Source organism: Macaca fascicularis, chromosome 2 (genome assembly GCF_037993035.2).
Source record: "Macaca fascicularis isolate 582-1 chromosome 2, T2T-MFA8v1.1".
In the NCBI taxonomy this organism is placed as follows: domain Eukaryota; kingdom Metazoa; phylum Chordata; class Mammalia; order Primates; family Cercopithecidae; genus Macaca; species Macaca fascicularis.
In genome coordinates this window covers 21,000,676-21,017,438 of record NC_088376.1, presented here as the reverse complement: position 1 = coordinate 21,017,438, position 16,763 = coordinate 21,000,676, and the positions used below count along the sequence as shown (strand labels likewise).

General features: G+C 35.2%; 1 protein-coding gene across 16 annotated transcripts in view; it reads right to left on the bottom strand.

Moving 5' to 3' along the window:
• SLC4A7 (solute carrier family 4 member 7) overlaps nt 1-16,763 on the bottom strand; it is a 107,574-nt gene that overhangs the window by 34,781 nt on the left and 56,030 nt on the right. For 13 of the 16 annotated variants that reach the window (XM_005545586.4, XM_005545591.4, XM_005545593.4 and 10 more), the window contains 6 exons: nt 16,173-16,288; nt 13,733-13,890; nt 12,827-12,914; nt 10,629-10,775; nt 3,851-3,957; nt 1,208-1,382 (listed from right to left, as the gene is read on the bottom strand). In XM_005545586.4, the coding sequence (XP_005545643.1) occupies nt 1,208-1,382; nt 3,851-3,957; nt 10,629-10,775; nt 12,827-12,914; nt 13,733-13,890; nt 16,173-16,288 (791 nt within the window). The remainder of the gene's footprint in view (nt 1-1,207; nt 1,383-3,850; nt 3,958-10,628; nt 10,776-12,826; nt 12,915-13,732; nt 13,891-16,172; nt 16,289-16,763) is intronic. The other 3 variants (XR_012430628.1, XR_012430629.1, XR_012430627.1) reach the window with 1 other exon arrangement.

Below are 16,763 nucleotides of genomic sequence, written 5' to 3'. Positions count from 1 at the left end.
ACTTAGAATCCTTGAGGACAGGAGATACTGGCTATTCTTACACTTATCTATATTCCTCCAATGCCAAACACATTGTCACATGTACAAGATATCAAACAGCAAGATTAGATGGGCAGGTAATGAATGACAGTCCATGAACAAAGAGGCAGCAATTCTACGATGTAACAGATAAAACACATTTCCATGGGGCCAGCAGAGTGACATGCACAATTTGTGACAGCACATAAAGCAACTCACTAAAAATATAGACCCTTGATACAATGATTAAAGACCAAGGTAAAAAGATTTACATAATCCAAAATAAATTCAGAGTTGAAAGAAAATTTCAGTTGTTAGGTTTATTTCATGTTTAGATCATGAAATATTTTAATTAGATAATTATCATGCCTTAGCTTTGGTTATTTTTTAGCCTTTGATCTAAAAAAAAATGAATGTTCTCCCAAGAATAAATACAATTAAGTAAAATACACTTAAGAATTACAAATTGTCTCATTTAAACGCCTTATTAAACTGATTAAAATGCATATCAACAACAACAAAGAAATGCCTTTCATTTTACAAAGCACCATAGCTCTGAATACGGTATAACCAGGTACAGGAAAACATAAAAACTTTCATTTTAGTAATATCAAAGAATGAAGCTTTCAATTATATTTTCCAAATAAAAGTTTTAGCTACTTTCACATAGATTTAATAACAGCAAAATTAAATGCCACTTCAAAAAGCCACAATTTCCACAATTATGTTCTATTCTTCCAGTCTAGTCTAGGCCTACCAGCCAGGACTGAGGAGTTAATATTCATCATGTGGCTCTAACTAATCCTATGATCTCTTATAGGATATGAAGTAGGCCCACTGATAAAAACCCCCATGACCCACCCAGAATCAGTTCAACTGGTGTCTTCTCCCAGTCCACCCCACCTCAAAAGACAATCCAAGCCTTTTACTCAATTTATAAAACCATTCATCCAGCAAGCCAAAGCAAACCTTTTTTAAATTTTTTTTTTACCTCAACTGTGCATCTTCTGTTCAAATGGCTTCCCCATGTTTTCCACAGCAATTACCTTTGGGGAAAGTCTGCTTTGGGTCACGTTAATCATGCTGTGGGTAGACTCTTCAAATGAAAGTATGAATAGTGAGACAAATGCATACAGACACTTGCCTCTGAAGAGCTAAGAGCCTGGCCACTACCAATCTTTGTACTCACTATTCTGCCTTCTGTAGCTTCTCCAAGCAGCCCTCCAAAAGTGATTACAGGAGACATACAGGCACAGTATAGGAAAAGAATCGAGGCCAGGCACTGCAGGCTTAATGCATCCTTGAAGTCACTCAAGAAAAAAGGTGCTTTCCTTTTGATGTCAAGTATCAAACCACCAAAAAGCCTAAATAGGTGAGATGAAACTCGTCAAACTGTACACTAGAGGATTCTAGCTAGTTCAAACTACAACTATGGGCTACACAAAACTGCTGGTGCCTAGGTGTTTTGTCAACAAAATGTTAAATCCAATTTAACTTATAAATTACAGAAGATACACTCATTTAATTGAATCTACTGATAGAGGAATGTTATATTTCATTAAGAGACAGATATCTGTATTTTACGGACTATATCATGAAAAGATTGCAGGCAAATGATTTTATATGAGTAAATGTAATTTTGGACATAAATGTGCAAGGCAAGGTATAACGAAATAAACGAAACCAAACAACCCATTTATGAAAATGTGCATAAGCAATTCTATTAATCGTTTGTATTAAAATCTTAAAGGCAACAATCACAAATATGAGGAAGGCAATTATTATCCAAATACACTTTCATATAAATGTAGTATGTTGTGCTTAGATGCACAAGTAGTATGAATTCAATAACTTCAAAAGCTTTTAAAACTAGTACTTCAATCACATAAACACTTTGTCTAGGGGGAAAAAAATTCCTAAAAACCATTTCAGGATATTTAATTTACTGTGTATGTAGACAAACTAATATGTACATAAATAAAACAGGTTTCAATTAGTAGATTAAAAATCTGTTTATACATCAAAGCCATACCATTTCAACATTTTTAACAATTAGTCTTATGGATACATCTAATTTGAAGACATTCCAATAAAATATAAGCTCCATAAGGGGAGACTTTTTCTTGTTTACTGCGTTATCTACAGTGTCTAGAACACTACCTGGGAAATAGTAGGCACTCAACAACCACTGGTGACTAAATCGGTAATTCGTTTTAATACTCAAAAAATAAATAATCGGCCGGGCGCGGTGGCTCAAGCCTGTAATCCCAGCACTTTGGGAGGCCGAGACGGGCGGATCACGAGGTCAGGAGATCGAGACCATCCTGGCTAATATGGTGAAACCCCGTCTCTACTAAAAATACAAAAAACTAGCCGGGCGAGGTGGTGGGCGCCTGTAGTCCCAGCTACTCGGGAGGCTGAGGCAGGAGAATGGCGTAAACCCGCGAGGCGGAGCTTGCAGTGAGCTGAGATCCGGCCACTGCACTCCAGCCTGGGCGACAAAGCGAGACTCCGTCTCAAAAAAAAAAAAATAAAAATAAAAAAAATAAATAAATAAATAAATAATCATTCAAATTCCAACTGCAAGAAAACAGACCCAAAAAACTAACATTAAGCTTTCAAATGCTTTGGATATTTCAAGTTTTACCATTGTAATTTTTTTAAGTTAATACCGAAATAAATCCTAAACACAAATTGACAAGTAGTACTCTGTTCATAATCTGACAGCAAGGGGAATCAGCTTGCAATAAAAAAGTTGCCATCAATAATCTAAAATATGAATCTATAGTATATCATCAAATCGATAATTACTTAGTAAAGGGTGTACAGATGCTCTTAGGTGACTGAGATCAGTGGAGGCCTGACACAGTGCTTCTCAATGACTAACCCTATCCCAGTTTGAAGAAGCGATAATAGCTAATAACAGAATAGTACTGTTCACACAGGGTCAAAATCTTTTCTCTACAGGGTCAAAATTGTATTCACAGAGACTAACACACTTCATTAGTCAATGAATTCATTGTGAATTTCAGTTTCTCTAAAGTCTATATTCAGAATGCCAGTTACTTATTTTTATGATATAGTACCCTTTAAGGATGTCATCAAAATCCCTAATATTGTATCTGTTTAAGATGTTGTTTAAACAAATATTTAATATTTAAGATTATTTAATTCCATACTGACCACCAGTGGACAATAAAGAATCAATAGCCACATGCTTTTCCACAGTATGAAAATACTATAACATTTATCTACTTCTACAAAATATTAAGGCAATGTTTGCATCTGCCAATATTTCTATTTTTTGTTACAAAAATTAACTTCTTAAACAATTTTTCTAGCTGGGTTTCCAGAGAGCAATTCAATGGTTTAATCATGCTTGTCCATGGAAGATTACCTCATGATATAATGCTCATTTAAGAGTTTTAAATCTGTGCACATATACAAAGAAATTATTAGCTGTAATTACTCTCTGTTCCCATAATTCTGTAACTCAATATGAAGAATTATAATAAGACTCTACACCTTCTTCAAGAACCTTCTGTATAAGCAATGGAAATTAACCTACACACTATATAACTGCAATACTCTGAATATACAGTCCATTATTTTCCTTTTAAACTAAAGCTTGATACATACTAATACAATTATTTATAAATTTTCTTATATATTTATACATATAAATTTTCCTTATATATAATAATACACATTTTTCTAAATATGAAAAAATACTACAGATGATTAGGTTCCAAACACTTGGAAAAAAATATAATATTTATGTTTTCATCAAATCATCCCCCAAACCCCTCAAAATATCAGTATTTGCACCCACCGTCCAGTCCTCTGTAGCTCAGGCCCAGCATGATGAGCGGCCTCTTTAGGAGTCTCACCCGATGTGGGGGTAGATCCATTGTGAAACACAGGAATCTTTCTCTTTTCCTGAATTTCACAAAACACATTATTTTCAGAATTCTATTTTAAGAAAACTTGAGACGGCATCTTCAATTACAGTGAATATCAGATTTTATATTGATTATGTATCTAATCACTTCTCCTAGAAAAGAATGCTTCCTAAAATAAACTCTCTTCTGAAATAGATTGCTCTTTAAAAATAGAATCTACTATCAGTTTCTATTAATATTTTAAATTTCTAATTAGCTTTTTGAATCTTATATTCTAATTATCAACACACTATAAAATATATTCACACATACCATTTCAAATTCCTATTCACCAATAGCTACAAACAGAAGTAACCTCCAAAAAAGCAGCTCTCCCACCAAAACTTTAAAAATACTGCTCCTGTTAACTATTGAAAAATATGCTTTACATTAAGAAAAAAGTAAATTTCATTTTTCTTCTACTAAAATACTTCCCTTAAAAAATAAGAGCTGTTTGATAAACATGTTTCCACAAAAATCAACTTTGCATGACATTTTATTACAAATTCAAGAGTACTATTCACATGATACAGGATTTCTCCCCCTCTGTTGAAGACAAAGAAATGAACTTTTAACTTGTTACATCAAGAGATTCCCGGGGCTAAAAATACATGTGTGCATGTGCACATACAAGGGGAAAGATGAAAGAAAAGGAAACAGAGAGGTAAAGGGAAAGGTAGACAGAGATCTGTCATCCCAGGAGGTTTACTGGGTCAAAGTCTCTAGCTGAATTAAAGACTTAGGCTAGCCAGTTTACATGTTCCATATTTAGAGAATAGCAAGGCCCATCTACAAATACAAGATTGCCATCTGAAAATGTCAAAATCTCACAAAATTTCAATTTTCAAACTTACATCTTAAAGAGGAAAGGGATAAAATATTACAACTCCTAGGAAACAAAAATAATTTGAAAAACTACAAATTATAAAATTGTGGTTTTGGCCATTATTTTTAATTTAATTAATCATTTAATTGATTTAATTAATCATTTACTTGATTTGATTAAAGACAATGGCTGAAACCACAATTACTTTTGCACCAACCTAATACAACCCATGAGACCCAGCCAAAGCACATTCAAGAAAATTAAGCAATTATATTAACAAAAATGAAAGGAAAAATAGTGAATTAAACAACCACCTCAGAAAATGTGAAAACAAAAAAATCTTTCCTGGATGAAAGTGAAAGGAATGAAATAAAACAGCTAACAGCAGAAACTAAGATACAAAATAAAACGCATTTTTTAAAAGTACTAAAATAAATTTTAAAGGATGCTGTTTGAAAAATACAATAGACCTTTAACTAATTAATAACAAAACAAAAAAGGCTAAGAGGCAATAATTTCATAGTGAGCACATTTTATATACATACATATATACATACTACACTTTATATAACTCCATGCAAATAAATTTGAAACCTAGATGAATCTGGTAATATACTAGGAAAACGATTTACCAAAACTGACACCAGAAAAAATAGGAAGTTTTACATATACCGATTTCCAAAGAAATAAGCTAATTGTTGAAGTCTACATGACAAAAGATTCAAGCTCAAAAAACTTTACAAAGGAATTCTTCCAAACTTTTAAAATCAAATTATTCCACACCATTTAAAACCGTTTAACACCACAAATGAAAACTTACAAATTTTTTTATGAAACAAGTATACTGATGTGAAGTATAAAATGTGAAGATGGCACAAAAATCTATAAACCAATCTATAGTAATACAAAGTAGTAGACACAGACCACTACCACTTTAAAGTCCAAACTGAGTTGACTCCAGGAATTCTTTCACATTCAAAAATCTATTCATAAGATTTACTATAATAATTGATAAATAAAATTAATATAATCATTTGCCAGAGATGCTGAAAAGGCATTTGATAAAATTCTACATCAATTTATATTTTAAATATCAATAAAAAAGAAATAGTTACTTTCTTAACATGATGAAATGTATATTTTGGCTCCAATGTCATTATCTTACTTAATGGGAGAAATACTGGAGATATTTGACTACAGTGAGAAATAAGATAAGAAATGCCTATTTAAAGCCCATGCTATTTAACACTGTACTAGAGATTTAGTCAATACAATTAGACAACAGAAAACAATTACAAGTATAAGATTTAGAAAAGGAGGAATAAAACTCTCTCTTACTTACAGATTACATGACTGAAAAACTATTACAAACAATTAAGGATGGTAGCAGGATTAAAAATACACAGTTGAGGCCGGGCGTGGTGGCTCACACTTGTAATCCCAGCACTTTGGGAGACTAAGGCAGGTCGATCACCTGAGGTCAGGAGTTCAAGACCAGCCTGGCCAACATGGTGAAACCTCGTCTCTATTAAAAATACAAAAATTAGCCGGGCATGGTGGTAGGCACCTGTAATCCCAACTACTCGGGAGGCTGAGGCAGGAGAATCACTTGAAACCGGGAGGCGGAGGTTGCTGTGAACTGAGATGGCGCCATTGCACTCCGGTCTGGGTGGCAAGAGCGAAGCTCCATCTCAACAAAAATAAAATACACAGTTGATTCTTGAATAAACAAGGGAGTTGGTACCAACTCCCATGCAGTTGAAATTTTGTGCATAGCTCCCTGAAACTCAATCTAATAAGCCTACTGTTGACTGGAAAGCCTTACTGGTAACATGAACAGTCGAACACATATTTGGCATGTTAGAGGTGTTATAACCTACATTTTCACAATACAGTAAGCTAGCAAAAAGAAAATATTAATGGAAATACATCATAATTTCTATTTCACTTATTTCATTTCTCTTAAAATGTGGACAGTACCAATCCTTGTTTCCTTTAGTACCCAAACCATAGAAGGATCCATATCGCAAAAGAAGTTAAAAGCAATCCTGAATGATCAGAACCCTTCTGCCAGATCAGCTGATGTCAATTTGTTTTCTGGCACTACTAATTCTATATCTTTGTCCTCATCACCGGCACCGGTTCGGAAGCACTCATCTCCATCGAGTTGTGTTCTGTTAACTCCTCTGGTGTGGTGTTTATTAGTTCTTGAGCTTCTCCAAGATCCACATCTTGAAACCCTTCAACTTCCACCTTTTTTGCCATATACACACTTTCCTTGAGTGGCTCTGTCGTAAAACCTGTTAAGTCATGCACAACATCTGGACGGTTTCACCAAGAAGGAATTTACTATTTCAGGTTTGATGATGTTCCTGGCTTTTTCTATAATAATGATGGTGTCTTCAATGGTGTAATCCTTGCAGACTTTCATGATGTCCTTGCTATCCAAGGTTCTCTTCCAGAGCATTAATAATCTTTTCTATATAGCATCTAATGTAACAAGCCTTAAAGGTCCTCAGTCCCCTAATCTAGAGACTGAATTAGAGACGTGCTTGGGTGCAGGTGGACCACTTCAACACCTTTGGTGTTGAACTCACAGGTTTTGGGTGGCCAGAGGCATTGTCTAATATGAAAAAAATTTTTAAAGGCAGTCCCTTACTGGCAAGGTACTTCCTGACTTCAGGAACAATGCACTGATGGGACCAATCCAGAAAAAGGGTTCTCATTCAGGCCTTCTTGTACAACAAAAAGACTGGAAGCTGGCATTTATCTTTTCCTTTCAAAGCTCAGCATTAACAGCTTTATAGAGAAGGGTAAATATCATAAATTGGAATGCATTTGCACAAAACAGTTAGCTAACCCTTCCTGCATTAAATTCTGGTGCTCACTAATCTTCCTTACTAATAAATGTCTTCTGTAGCATTATTTCCAGAACAGGGTACTTTCATCTGCATTAAAAACCTGTTCAGGGGATTTTCTTAATAGGATCTGATCTGGGAACTCATCTGCTGTCTCCTGGACGGCAGAAGCTGCTTCTCCAGTTATTTTGACATTTTTTAAGCCAAACTTCTTTCTAAAATTACCAAACCATCTTTGCTGGCACTAAATTCTCCGATCCTTCACTTTTCTTTTGCTTTATGTTGTCGTAAAATGACTGTCTTTCTTGGTCATATCAGAATCTATAGATATGTCTTTCTTATAGTAATCTGCACCCACATAAAAGTTGCATTTTCAATATGAGATAAAAAGGTATTTTGCAAAAAGCAGAAGTGTTTATGCCTCCTGGCATAGCTACAGTGACGACTTTACGTTTCCTTTTCTTTTTACAATGATCCTTACACTAGATTCATTTATCTTGAAATGGTAGGCAATGGCAGATGTCATTCTATGGTACATACCAAGCGAATCAACTTTGTCTTACATTTGCATGACTTTTCTCTGTTTCTTAGGAACACTTACTAGTAGCACTAATGGGACTTCGTATAAGTCCCATGTTGTTATTCAAAAGTTTCCAGCATTGCAGTCAACATGATGAAAAATATATGAGAACCTCAGGATCACTTTTTAGGGTAAACACAATTTACTGGAGAGACAAACTGCTGATGTGGAGACGATGAGCAACACACAACATTTTATGCACGTTAACTTGCAATACTTGAGCTCACTGCAACAGCAACAGGCAGTAACTATGAAATTACAATATGACAGCAGTACAGTATTTACTATAGTTAATTTTATGCAGTTAGGATTTAATACTGCATCTTTACTTTTATTTACATTTCTTTCCACTGAGAATGGTGCCATGTACACTCTTAGTGTGTGTAAGTTTTTGATAAATTTTAGTTTAGAATAGATTTGTATATATTTTATGCTAATAATTATTAAAGAAGACTAGTATGTACATATATTTTACACATTCAGGAATACCTAATTAATCTTAATTTTTTGATATTTCTAGGCTATGAAGTTTGTATGCAAATTTTTTCAAATTATCAAAAACCTTTCCAATGTTTACTGAAAAAAATCCACATAATTAGAGCTGCACAGTTCAAACTTAAATTGTTCAAGGGTCAACTGGGTATGCATATATGCACATGAAAAATAACAAATAGCCTTCATTTCATATAAAAGCAACAAAGATACAATACTCATGAATATACTCATCAAGAAACATGTAAATTATAAGTAAGGAAAACTTGAAACATCCTTTAAGAAGACAAAAACTTGCTTGAAACAGAAAATCAACTGGTGAGAGACACTCCATGTTTTTGAATAGAAAGACTCAAGTCATGAAGACGTTAGTCTTCCCTCAGTTCAATGAGAAATTTGTCACAACTTTTAAAAAACCATTACGCATATTTCTGAATATAGAAAGCTGATTTTAAAGCCTACACAGAAAAATAAATACGCAAGATAGCCAAGAAAATTCAGAAAAACAAGAGTAAGAAGGAGAGCAAGAACACGTCTAGACCTACCAGATACTAAAATATACCAAAAAGCCTCAAAAATTGGAGTGTGAAATTGGTCCATGAATAGACAGACCAACAGAAAACAAAACAAAGTCCAAAACAGGTCTAGATGCAAATGGAATTTTGGTTAATAAAGGCAGCATCACCAACCAAGGGGAGCAATGTTTAGCTCTGTAATGAACAGGGAGAAACCAGGCAGCAATTCAGAAAAAAGATGAAGCTGGATCTATACCCACATAAAATATGCTATGAAAACCTCCAAAGGATCAATGAACAATTTAAATGTTAAAAAAAAAAAAAAATGCTGGTGGGGCAATGAACGAAAGATAATCAAGAATATTCAACCTCACTAATTATACAAATGCAAATTAAAACCTCATTAAAAGGCCGGGAGCAGTGGCTCACGGCTGTAATCCTATAATTTTGGGAGGCTGAAGCAAGAGAATCACTAGAGCCCAGGAGTTTGAGATCAGCCTGCACAACAAAGTGAGACACCATATCTACAAAGTATCAAAAAATTAGCTGGGGCTTGTAGCACACACCTGCGGTCCAGGCTACATAGGAGGCTAAGGCAGGAGGTTTGCTTGAGCCCAGGAAACTGAGGCATGTTCACGACATTGCCTTCCAGTCTGGGTGACAGAGCAAGACCCTGTCCCATAAAAACTAAATTAAAAACCTCATTAAAATACTTAAAATAGGAAGATAAAGATATCTATTAGATTGACAAATATCCCAAGTTTGGCAACACATAGTGTCAGTGAGGATGTAGGGAAATAGGCCCTCACTGTGGGAGTCCAAAACAGTCCAGCTGATGGAAGGAATTCTAGTAGTATCTACGAAAATTATAAATAAATTCCCCTTTGATCCAGCAATCCTATTATTGGGGATCTATTCTACAGATACATCTGCACAAGACTAAAACGACATGTGATTACTGTCATGCATGGTTTGAAATAGCAAAAGACTGATAGAACCCAGGAACAGAATATGGTACTATGGTACACCCATGCATAGAAGACAACAAAGCTGTGAAAAAGTGAATAAGGAATATTTTCATGATTTCTTACATCAGATCTCCTAGATATACTTTTATATGAAAAAGCAAGGTACAGAACGGTATACGCAGTACATTAACTTTTGGTAAGAGAAAAAAGACTACATGTTCATAGTTTCAAGTACTGAATAAAAAATGAAAAGGATAAACAAAAAACTAGTAAAAAATGGTCCACCCATAGGAGGTAAGTGTGGGGGTAAGAAGGTAAAAGGGACGAGGTGGGGATACAACTTCTCTGTTTTAGTTTTTGAATCATAGCTAATCAAAAATAATTGTATTAAAATAAAGTAAGTTACAGAAGAATAGCTCTGGATTCTTACCTGAGAAGGGACACTTTTTGGTGGTTCTATGCGTATAGAAGGATCCCACTCTCCTGGAGGTAGGACAGTAACTTGATCTAAAAATTCATCAATTCCAGATAAGAGGTCATTTCTGTCTTTTGCTTTATAAGCTACATCATGGAAGATCTAAGTGAAAAAAATATTGAGTAAAAAGATTTTAAAGCTGAAAAAAAAACTCTACACATAGTCCACTCTGGATATCACAAATAGCTTCGCAATAAAGATAATCACCTGAACTCTTATCTCAGGCAGGTATTCAGCCCACCCTGGGTAACAGCTATACAAAGTAATCCACTCAGTATTATCAGATGAATAACAACAAGAAACAATGAAAGAGAACAGCTACATGTTTAGAACAATTTTTAAAAAATAAAATTTTGCCTGGGAAATAGTAATTGATTAGAAAATAAAACACTGTAGCATGTCACTCTACTTCTATGACATTTAAATGTCATTTATCCTAAGAAAATAGTCATGGATATGCAAACAACTTTACTTAAATAGTTTATTTAATGATCAATAGCTACTGGCTAACTACTAACTGCTAAAATACAATTCTAAGCATTGTGGATAATGTGATGGTGACAGGTAAGGCAAGTTTCCCTATATATTCAATAACCTTTTTTTCTAGGAGGAAAGACAGTGAAACGTGTTATTAAATAATTATAGGTATTGATAGATGTTCTGATAAAAAGAAAGTAGGGTACAGAGAGGGAAACAGATGGGAAGGAACAAAGTAGCCAGGAAAGTTCTCTTGAAGGAGGTAACTGACCAGGCACAGTGGCTCATGCCTGTTAATTCCAGCACTTTGGGAGGCCGAGGTAGGCAGATCGCCTGAGGTGAAGAGTTTGAGACCAGCCTTGCCAACATGGTGACACCCCATCTCTACTAAAAGTACAAAATTAGCCAGGCATGGTGGTGCACGCCTGTAATCCCAGTTACTCAAGAAGCTGACGCAGGAGAACTGCGCCACAACGCCCAGCTAATTTTTGTATTTTTAGTAGAGATGGAGTTTCACCATGTTGGCCAGGCTGGTCTCAAACTCCCGACCTCAAGTGATCCACCCACCTCGGCCTCCCAAAGTGCTGGGATTACAGGAGTGAGCCACTGCACCCAGCCAAAAGTTTAAATTTAAATTTCACTATATGATAGGAAGTCATTAATACCTTTGGACAAAGGAAATGATACATTCAAATTTGCATGTTACTGAGAGTGCAGAGAAAAATACTATACAATAAAGACCCATAAAGGCTACCTGAATCCACAAATCAAAGGCTAAACCAGAGAAATGGCAGTAGAGATGGAAAGAATATGACAGATTAAATGCAAAACACATTGAAGAGGTAAAAAGAATCTGGTGACTGGCTGGTTGAAAGAGGAAAGAAAAATGGGACAGGCACGGTGGCTCACGCCTGTAATCCCAGCACTTTGGGAGGCCAAGGGGGGCGGATCATGAGGTCAGGAGATTGAGACCATCCTGGCCAACATGGTGAAATCCCGTCTCTTCTAAAAATACAAAAAAATTAGCTGGGCATGGTGGTGTGTGTCTGTAGTCCCAGCTACTCAGGAGGCTGAGGCAGGAGAATTGCAGTGAGCCGAGATTGCACCACTGTACTCCAGCCTGGCAACACAGTGAGACTTCGTCTCCACAAAAAAAAAAAAAAAAGAAAAAAGAAAACTTAGGTCAGGTTCAGATATGGGGCATTTCAAATACCCTTGGGACACACAGCATTGATGTTTGGCAAGAATCTGATTACAAATCTCTCTTCAAAAGAAAGACAAGGTCCTGATTAACATGTAGGTTACCGTGAAAGATCAGGACCCCATATCAGAGAAATTTACAGGAAAAAAAATGTTCTGAGGAAAACCTAGAGAAATTATATTCTGAAATCCAGGATTTAAAAAATCCCAAAATTTCAAAAGTTCAAGAAGGTAGTCAATAATTACAAATGTTTAAAACAAAAAAAAATTTTTAAGTACCCACTGATCTTGAAATAAAGGTCTTAAAAACCTAACTGAAGGCAAATAGCTGAGGAGTAAATACAAGATAAAACAGTATACACAGCAAGGAAAAGTTTTAAAGCTTCATTATGAAAGAAAAGAGAACTACAATTTAATATATACTGTATGCTGCATAATCAGTGTATACTTCAAAGAGACTTGGGTATTTTGATTACCTCATCTGTCATGAGAGTGGCTATTGATCTTCCAATTTCATGGTACTGTGGTGCCTTGCCTGCTGGACCCAATAACAAAAACAAAAACCTAAGGAAATATGAAAATACAGATTTATAATAAACATCATACACCCACAAATCTAGGCAATCATAAAAAAGAAACCATTCCAATATAAAGAAACAACACTCAGACATCTTTTCTACTCCCCCACACCAATCACTGAAAAAAGATGGCAACTCCACCTAGACTAATTAGGAAATCACAGAACTAGGAAAAGCATCCATAATTAACTTTCTACCAAACTCCTGACCTCAGGTGATCCACCCGCCTCGGCCTCCCAAAGTGCTGGGATTACAGGCGTGAGTCACCGCACCCAGCCGATATTTATTTTATTGTACTTTTTAGTTCCAAAAAGAAAATGATTTTATACCCTATTCATAGTGGTCTTATATTCAAAGTACTTGGTACAATGACTGAATATTAAATATTAAAATGAGCTTTTGGCTGGGCACAGTGGCTCACACCTGTAATCCCAATACTTTGGGTGGCCAAGACAGGCAGATCACTTAAGTAGGAGTTTGAGACCAGCTGGGACAATGGCAAAACACCATATCTACTACAAATACAAAACTTAGCTGGGCATGGTGCCGCACACCTGTGATCCAGGCTACTAGGGAGGCTGAGGCAGGAGAATCGCTTGAACCTGGGAGGTGGAGGTTGCAGTGAGCTGAAATTCTGCCACTGCACTCCAGCTTGGATGACAAAGTGAGATTGTCTCAAAAATAAGATAAAATTAAATAAAATGAGCTTTTATTACATAAATCAACACGCTTGTTCATTCACTGGATAAAAACTTGTAGATTTTGAAAATGCTTAGAGAATGTTACTTGGAACTAACTCTTTACCTGGTTGGAACAGGGACCTCAGTCAACCCTGTGAGGAGGACAGCAGGAGCCAGTCTCACAAATGCAATTATAGGCCTTTCCAAAAAGTCTACTTCGCCCACCAGGACATTGGATGCCTCAGCACCCGTAGGAATTTTTCTCATGAAATTCATATCAACCTATTGACAAATAAAGAATAATTAAAATTAAAGTTTCCATGGTACTTGTAAGACTAGAGAGAAATAGGAAAGAAAAACTGCTTTATAAGACTACTATTTGCTAATCAAAACTTGTGATCTAATGAATGTTTAAAATGTCAAAATTTTCACAACTATAAAGAATGGAGTAGACAAATACAAAAGAGCAAGCAAACATATTTGAATCAATGCTACTGTTTTAACTGTCACAATCTTTACTACTTCAGAGATCTAAATTATCAAACATGAACTTGAGAAATTATTCAATGAATACTGCACTATTCATTAAAAACTATTAAGGACAAATATATAGCTCACAAACTAAACAATGGTTCATGAAATTATACACAGTGCTAAAAAATATCCATGGTTTTATATTACTTAACCTTAGAAATAAATGAATTGGATCCTTTACATTTTATGTAAAGTCCCCCTAAAAACAAACCAAAAAAGAACTCTGGGCGTTCCCCAGTATTTTCATTAACAGGAAAAAAATCATAACTTTTATTTCATTAGTAGTATTTTTGATACAAGGTCTCACTCTATTGCCCAGGCTGGAGTACAGTGGCAGGAACATAGCTCACTGTAAACCTCAAACTCCCGGACTTAAGCAGTCCTCGCACCTTGGCCTCCCAAGTAGCTGAGACGACAGGCATGCGCCACCATGCCTGGCTAATTTTTGTTGCTTTTTGTAGAAGTGTGGGGCTTGCTATATCGCCCAGGCTGGTCTTGAAGTCCTGGCCAAGTGATTCTCTTGCCTCAGCCTCCCAAAACACAGGGATTATAGGCATGAACCACTGTGCCTGGCCCCTTGTTTTCATTTAAAACAAAAATCTACAGCCCTTACTGGCACAGATATATGATAATGCTATAGTAGTAAAATTTAGTTTTCTGTGTATAATTACAAGGAAAAGGTTACACATGATATCAAACTATGTGAACTTCATTTATACACAGTTTCACACAAGTCACTAAACAACCACTTACAGGGCTATCTATGAAAAATAAAACCAGCACTTACAGCGGGCCTCTTGAGTCCCACACCCAGTGTGCCACAACTACAGTGCCAGGAGGCAGACTCCTGCCCAACAGGAGACAAGGAGGTATACACAAAGATACGCCAAGTAAAAAAAAAGTAAGACTGTGACAGAGGAAGAAAAATAAATGGCAACTGCCATGCCTAGAGGAACTCTATAATGTAAATTATATTAATTTATTCACTTAAGAAATAAATTGCAATTTTGCTACTGAGTACTTTGCACTATCTGAAATAACGTGAGCACCAGTAAAATATGATCAGGATAGATCAGAAAAATTTAAAATACAACAGTCTTTCTGCACAGCCAATGTCCGTAATGCAAGGCTTCCTATAGTTTTAGACTACAACACTCAACAAAGCTATAATGCAAACCATTTAAACTCGTTTTCTGTAAAATATATCTTGTAGACTTTTCATCAAAGAACAAAAGGCTTAAGAAATGAAATCTGCTTGACATAATTACATTTATTAAAAAGTCTTATACTGGATACAAAAATATTAAAATACCATGAACATCCACCTATAGCAAATTAATATTACTAAAAAATTAGTGGCTAGATAGAATCAATTGTTTGTAAGAAATACTCATAAAGTACATTTTAAATTCAGTTATAATTTGAACTTATTAGTCTTTTACCCTGTTCTTTTAAATTAAGGTTTATCTATTTCAACAAAACACTCATTTACCAAAATTTTAAAAATCATAGTTCACACAGGTATTTTTTTAAAATCCACGCCTTTACCTACCCCTGGGGAAGCACCAATATATTTCTCAGTGCCATTCCAAAAGTACTAACACCATAAGACAGTAATTCTGGGATCGCATTACAGCCCAGGAAAGACTGAATCACTAGTGCTGTAACATCACTCCCAGAATTAACCTTCTAGTGGTGGTAGCTCCAGAACAATGACTGTAGTTCAAAAAGTACTAACGTTTCACGATATCTATGGATAGGTGTGGATGGAAATATCGTATTACTCACATATTCTTTTTCAGAATTTCTAACACTAGTAATGGTGTAAAGTTACTCAAGTACTCACAGGTTAACTGTAACCCTTCTCACAGTTGTTTACCTTAAATTAATATATCACAGGCATCACATGCAGGTTTGTAAGCACCAGTCTACTAAAAAATTACTATAATCAATGTTAATAAAGCCACAAGTTACTACTTATTTTCTCAATAAGAATAATTGTGAGAATTTTCAGTTAATGATAGAATTACCTTGCTGAAGTCAACAGTACTATTTTCTCTGCTTCCACCACTTCCATTACCTTTAATTTCTCCACTTTTACTATTGTCCAAGTTTCCAGGAGCAGACTGGGGAGAGGCCAAAATACCTATGTTTAAAGACAAATTCCAAATTAGTAAGAAGAAAATTTACTTTGCAACCTGACTTTGCTCACATTCTGAAAGTGATGACTTATTAATATAATAAAAGCAAATGTGCAAGGTCAAAAAAAAAAGTGCCCGGTGTTAGTAACATACCAGCAAAACTAGAACAACGTTTTAAGTACTAATAAAGCTACACATTTTAATATTTAAAATAATACAATTAGAATTTACAAAAATTGTGGCCTTTTGCAAAAAGAAAAAAAAGTGAGTTGGTGTGAACCACAAAAGATAGAAGACCTGAGTCTGATTACCATTAAAAACTTAGGGAATATACTTTTAATTATCACAAACATGTGAACTGCATTGAGCTTAATGAAGCCTAGCTATACTTAGCATGCTTTCAACAATAAATTCTCTGACAAACCCTAAGTGTAACTCAGAAAAAAGCTACATTAAATAAATGCAGGTTGAATTAACATA